This window comes from Propithecus coquereli, unplaced genomic scaffold, assembly GCF_000956105.1.
Source record: "Propithecus coquereli isolate 6110/MARCELLA unplaced genomic scaffold, Pcoq_1.0 Scaffold238, whole genome shotgun sequence".
NCBI lineage: Eukaryota > Metazoa > Chordata > Mammalia > Primates > Indriidae > Propithecus > Propithecus coquereli.
The window spans coordinates 4,028,354-4,035,301 of record NW_012147930.1 but is presented as its reverse complement, the minus strand read 5'-3'; the positions used below and the strand labels follow the sequence as shown (position 1 = coordinate 4,035,301).

Sequence of the window (6,948 nt, the reverse complement as noted above, 5' to 3'; positions counted from 1 at the left end):
CTCGCTCTTGCTCAGGCTGGTTTCCAACTCCTGAGCTCAAACAATCCGCCCGCCTCGGCCTCCCAGAGAGCTAGGATTACAGGCGTGAGCCACCGCGCCGGGCCAAACCTCATGCTTTTTGATCAGACAGGATGGAGCATCTTTATGGTAACAAGTAACTCAATGATAAATATTTGCTGAGCACTTTTTTTTTAAATGCCAGGCATAGTATCAAGTACTGGAACAATAGCAATGCGCCAGGCACAGCCGCTTCCCTGAGAACTGTCTATGCGAGGCAGAAAGTGGGCGAACAGGCACATAAGGTGGGAGCCGTAAAGCTGGGCGGCAGACGAGCTGTGGACGTGTCAGCAGGGGCGGCACACGGACAGCAGGGGATGCTGAGTGAACACCGGCTGAATGAATACCAAAAAGGCTTTTTTCTTTATTTCTTTCTGAAGGAAACAGGCCAAGTGGCCACGTAGCAATTAGGGAGAAGACTAGGAAACAGGAAAGCAAAATGTAAACTTGGTCACGGGGTCACCAGCTTTCTACGAAGGGCACGATCCCTGGGAGGCAACTGGCTGGGCAGGTCCAAAGGCTGTGACACTCAGGATGCTCGGTGCAATCGTAAGACAGGATGCCAGATGGCTGGGTGTCCCTTATATACAAATATGTTAGGGGACCTTGATGATTTCTGTCTCCACAGATCTGTTGCTCTACCCAAAATATGGTTCCTTTCCATTTTATTTTTTTGCTCCATTTTTTTTTTCTAAGACAAACCAGAAAGCAAGAGTAAAGAAATCTAAGTTTCTGTAAGTTACAACAGACTTTCCAGGGAACCTGTGTAATTTTAAATGTCTTTTATCCGTTGCCAACACTAGGAGCAAAGCAGCCATGTCCACCGGGAGAAGGCAGCCGCGCATCTGTTCAAGCCTGAGCGTCCAGAGCTGATGCTCCAGTGCAAACGCTTCTTACTGTAATCGCCATCATTTTCACTTCCTGCTTATCGGTACAGTTCGAATCCAGGCTTCGCTGTATTAAACTTCCCTGGCCTCATAAAATGAGACATGAGATAACACTGAGTGGCTAAATTTAAATTTAAGTAATGAAAGCAGATGTTGAATGATCAAAAAAATTAAAATCCTACTGATAAGATTCACATGAGCCTAGCCTGGGATAAGAGAACGTTTTCTTTTTGGAGGAAGAGCTAGGTTTTAAAGCTGAAACTGCAAAAGAATGGGTGTCCCTGTGTGTTGGTGTATAAACTTTTCACTCTGCTGGCTTGAGGTCAAACTTTGATTAGTTCCCAAATGAAAGATGTTTGGGTTCTTCACCTCCTGTCTAGTAAATATTTATTCAGATTATAAAACAGCAACAAATGCTGGCACAACCAGCATTCTCTGTTCGAGAGGAACTGTGGGCATTTTTACAAGAAATGCATTGGCAAAGCGATAGGAGAAAGCTTGGTCTATTAATAGTAACTCTGTCCTGAATGCAACCAATGCTCTCAGTTTTATATTCAGAGTTTTTCCAACATTCACCCATAATCAATTTTTTAAATAAGACACAAGTTGGATAGACTAGTTTATGTTTCATTAACCCAGAGAGGAACATTATGATGTAGCAGCATTTAAAAGTTTAAAATATTTTCACACACTGACCTTTTTGCCTTTCCCATTTTTCTTTGGTTCCTCATGAGGTCTGATGAGGCCCTTCAAGCCTTCACATGAGCCATGTAAAACATCATGTCCTGCTGGTCCACTGTTAACATCTAAAACCCAAGTGGATTGAAGATTAGTTAGAACTTGACATGGTCTGAATAATGATACAACTTAAGCAAAACAAAAATCAAAAATTGCATTTATTTACACATAAGGATAACAGGAAACTATAGGCCCTTTAAATAAACACTGCATACTTCTTGCTGTTTGAGATATATTTAGAACTTTCAGTTTATTCCATTCCAATATCCCAAGCAATTTGCTTCACTCAATGGTCAGAAGCAATTTAGCCTGTCAGGTTAGAACATGCTATAGCATCACATTTGCCTAGTTGATAATGTAAGAATATGTATGCCTATTCCTTCTGCACTGTTCAAACTTTAATTCTTAGATTTTAAAATAATGATCAAAACCCAGATCCTCTGAGAATTCAGTTCTATATTAGAAGCAATAAGTAATCTTAGTTTTGGGGGCAATTTGAGTTTTTCTAGAAGAGTCTTCAGTACAAAGCATCTATTTTAATCTACAACTGACAGATGATTGATTCTACCTCCCCAAATTTCCACCACAGACCCACGTCTCGCCATGAAGGCACACAGACCAAAAGGAAGATACTTCAGTGAAATGTGGTTTCATTAGATGCTGAGCTGTGTAGACCTAAGTAACCCACAGTGAAGTGTGAAATGTTTACTTTGAACTGACTTACCCTCTGCTATTGCTTTACATGCTGCTCCTTATTCTTGCTCTTTCCCCCCAAAATAGTCTGCCTACTTTATGACTTAGTTGAGGTTTTGAAGGAGACCTAGCATAGACCATAACAGGGTTGCAACGGTAAAATGCACACCTTGACACAGAGGGCATGTAGCTGCCTATGGTGCACCAGCCCCAGCCAAGTAATGGTTAGCTCAACTGCACATCCCACTCATTTGTTCACTTATCAACAAATAACCGAACGACCACGGGCTGCCCACTGGAGATTCACAATGTACAAGATATTGTCCTAATCTTAGGGAGCTCACAACCCAATAGACAATATAGACGCAGATAAATAAATGTAGGCAAAAATAATGTTACTGCCCTCAGAAATTAAAAATCATATAACATGAGAAAGAATGCTTTGCAGATAGGATGCCAGATACAACTAAGTTTGGTCAGTCTGATTTGAAAATTTTTACTCTTTTCAAAAACAGGGTTCTATGGAAATGAAAAAAAAAATGCAGAACAACAATGGTTAAATGTCTTCTTGAATTTAAACTAGTTATTTGCAGCCTGGGCCCTAGAAACATTTTAAGGTCAGGTTCTGAACCACAAACCAACACTCTTTGCCGTAAACCCTAATACTGAATCCCTTTGGAGATTCAAACAAATCACATTCTGATCCCCCCAAGTCCTTGGACTCTCTTACATAAGGTTGACTTTTACTCATCTCCCTCCTAGTCCTACCTCAGCCCAGATGACTGCCTAACACAGTGATGACCTCAACTAGCTAAATACAGACAGGTGGATCAGAACAGATGGGTTCACAGGCCATGTAAAGGGCATCATGCAGTTGATATTTTGTCCTAAGATCTAGCTAAGTTTCTCACTTTCGCTTAATTTTTTTTTTTGGAGACAAGGTTTCGCTCTGTTGTCCAGGCTAGAGTGCAGTGGTGTCATCATAGCTCACAGCAACCTCAAATTCCTGGGCTCAAGCGATCCTCCTGTCTCAGTCTCCTGAATAGCTGGGACTACGGGCGTGAGTCACCACACCCAGCTAATTTTTTCTATTTTTTTTTTTTTTTGGTAGAGAGAGGTCTTGCTCTTGCTCAGTCTAGTCTTGAACTCCTGGCCTCAAGCAATCCTCCTGCCTCGGCCTCCCAAGTACTAGGATTACAGGTGTGAGCCATGTCACCCAACCTCATTTTTGTTCACTTTCCAGGTAATCTGTCCTGGAAAGTGTCCTGTCTTTCTATCTATCTTCCCATCATCTATGTATTACTTTCTACTACTTTCAACGATCTTTTTTTGAAAATCCTGAGAATTTCTAGAGTAGGATATGGATACAACCTGTTTTTCATATTTAAGATCAATTATAAGATTAGAATATTAATTATATCCACTATGCATCTATTTTCCTTTTTAGATACAAATATTTACTTAAAGCGAGAGTATATCAAAACAAGAAAAGCAGTGGACTAAAGTTGTAATTTGGGCTGCAATGTTACTGAATCCCGAACAAATCTGCAGCTTCCTAGTGTATTAAAAAAAAAACCATTTTAAAATGGCTACCTCCTTCAGTTTGTGCTGAAAAATGAAACAGGCTGTAAAGCATTTTCTAAACACAAAGCTCTAGGAAATGCATCACAACCTTTTAAAACTTAGACTAACACTGCTAATGACACATTTTTCACAATTTCCCAAATAATGCAGTCACAAAATGATCCAAGTAAATAATTTATTTGGTTATTTAAAGCATTTCACAAACCCTGCCACAGTAATTCACCAATGTTTTCTTTAAGGACGCTTACCAGTAAGCCAAAAGCAGTGAAGCGCAAGTACCTCGGAAAGCATTTCTGAAGAGTGGTGAGATGCCATTTCTGTCTAGATCAATAAAGAGTATCTACTCCCCTCTTCCCGGCTCTCCCGACTCTTCCTGCTTGCTCCCAATGTGCAGCTTCTTCGTGGGTTGTCATCAGCTCTCTTCCAACCCCCCAAGGTGACTTCACCACTTCCCATAGTCACCCATTACTGAAGAGTCCTAATTCTATGCACCTTGTCCAGACCTCCCCGCTGAGGTATGGCTGGATACATCCAACTATCTCATGGACATCTATTTTGAATGTCTCAGAGAAATCTCAAATAACATGTCAACATACCCCAGAGTTTGATGAATGCCTGTCTTCCTTCAGCTTGGGTTACCATAACAACATACCACACATTAGGTGGCTTGAACAACAGCAATTTATTTTCTCAGTTCTAGAGGCTGGAAGTTCAAGATCCAGGTGCCAGCATGCTTGGGTTCTGGTGAGGGCTCTCTTCTTGGCTTGCAGACAGCCACCTTCTTGCTGTGTCTTCCCATGGCAGACAGAGGAAGCGAGCTCTCTGGTGTCTCTTTTTATAATGGCACTAATCCCATCATGAAGGCCCTCATGACCTCATCTAAACCTAATTATCTCCCAAAGACTCCCCCCACCTTCAATCCAAATACCATGCCAGTGGGGGTTAGGGCTTCAACACATACAGCTGGAGGGACACAATTCAGCCCACAGCATCTCCCTACCTAAGCCACAGATCCTAGACTCCTTTCTCTCCCTCCACTTCATTCTACCTTCATTCTACACATGACTCATTGACTTACTTTTCAGAAAATGACAAAATACAGAGAGAAACAAACCCCACTGCCCAAGAATTTTTATCATTAAGTTATATTACCTGAAATTTCACTGTTTAGAAATTTGTTTGGGTTAATAATATTATCAAAATACAAACACATCAAAGAAAGTTAGCAAATGGTCATTCATTCACCTCATTGTGAATTAGGTAAATCACAACCTTCACCTACTCAACAGAGACAAGGATTGATCCTGAGGGAAAAGAATTTTGAATGTGATCACTCTGGAGGCAGAGCCAGGCCAAGGCAGCATTTGGACGTGTGTAACTTAACATATTGACTGCCATGTGAGTTGTATTTAACTTATGCTAGTTTTGAGCCCAGGGCCTCATGAGGCATGTATAACTCACACGTCTCTTTACCTATGGACAATTTAATTTTAAAAATGTGGATTAAATGAATAGAAGTAAATAAATTTCATTTTTCTATTTATGTTTACCTTTAAATTACACTGGAGCCTGACAAGTCAAGAAAAACACTTTACCCTTAATGAACTATTTTTCAAGTTTTCACATTGTTAATTTTCAAGTTTTTATATTACCTTTTTTTGATGATGTAACAAATTTTTCATTAAATTAGAAAGGAGTGTTTTGTTTTCGAAGTTTTTATTCTATTTTCATAATAAAACACCGTGGCCCCAAGAGAAATTTTTTTTTTCTAGTGTGGCAGTCAACGTGTTAAATACTAGGAAAGGGAGAGAGATGAAGCACTGTAAGAGAATCTTGGCTGCATCAAAGTTTTGCCTAGAGCCAAGGCTTAAGAAATAAACTCTTATTTCTAATATCTATCTTCCCGCATATCCTACTTTCCTACTTCCAAGGCACAAAATTAGGACTAATAATGCTAGTACTAATAAAACATTTAAACAGTTAATATTTATTTATAAAAGGCACTCTGCAAGAGTCAAAATTAAAAAGGCAACTGAAGGCTCATTTCATATCCATAATTTTTTTGCTATAAGTTTGATGGGGTAAAAAAAAATCTGTACTTTTAACATATAAAAAAGCATATACAACATTTTACCATTATCCCAATGGGAAATTTCTTCCAAGCCCCCAAAATTTGAATAACAAATTATTTAAGAATAATATAGAATGTATCTTAAGATTGTGGAAAGAACCTTAAAAGACACCTAGAAAAAAACTCCTTTCCAAATATACCTTTGGGATATATACAAGTTACTCACAGGTTTTGTACCAGGCAAAACCCAGCTAACAAAAACCTGTACTCATATTCATCGTTAGAATATCAAGTTCACTTTGTTAACTATGAAAAAAATAAAAACAAAATCATTACCTTCAGTAGATAATTGAAATTCTTTCCTTTATAATCATTGTAGAGAATTAAAATATAGACTTTATGTATGTAAGTTAGTTTCAATGCTACATACCTTTTCCACTGGGAGTAATCTGTTTTTTGAATTCCCTAATACTTGTATACACAGACTGTCTTGACTGTACCTTCTCCACTTGTCTAAGCTCCTTTAGGAGATAGGGCTTCATATTAATCTTACTCTCACTGTGTTTATTTGAATACCTCGAACATAGTAGATACAGAATAAACATCTGATTAATGAAAAATGAGTAAGTAAATGAATGAACAAATCAACCAATCAGTTAAATAATCAACAGCCTTCCTTGTGGTCAGCCTTCCTGTTAGGGCTGACTACTCCACATTGAACTGTTCCAATTGCTCAGTCTTACTACTTAGTCAGTGAATGAGATTGCAAATCACGGGGAAGAGGATTGAGAGAAATACTCCTCTTAGCACACTTGTGGATTATGTGAATTGTCAACAGTGTAATAATTACTTCTCAATTTAAAATATTTAAGGAATACATGTACACCTATTTATTTGCTACAATAATTCAAATTTCCT

At 38.9% G+C, this 6,948-nt stretch overlaps 1 protein-coding gene across 1 annotated transcript in view; it reads right to left on the bottom strand.

The window, feature by feature from the left end:
- Positions 1 to 6,948, bottom strand: part of MCPH1 (microcephalin 1) — a 189,487-nt gene that overhangs the window by 144,587 nt on the left and 37,952 nt on the right. Inside the window, exon 9 of the mRNA XM_012645869.1 lies at positions 1,641 to 1,750. Coding sequence (XP_012501323.1) covers positions 1,641 to 1,750 — 110 coding nt within the window. The remainder of the gene's footprint in view (positions 1 to 1,640; positions 1,751 to 6,948) is intronic.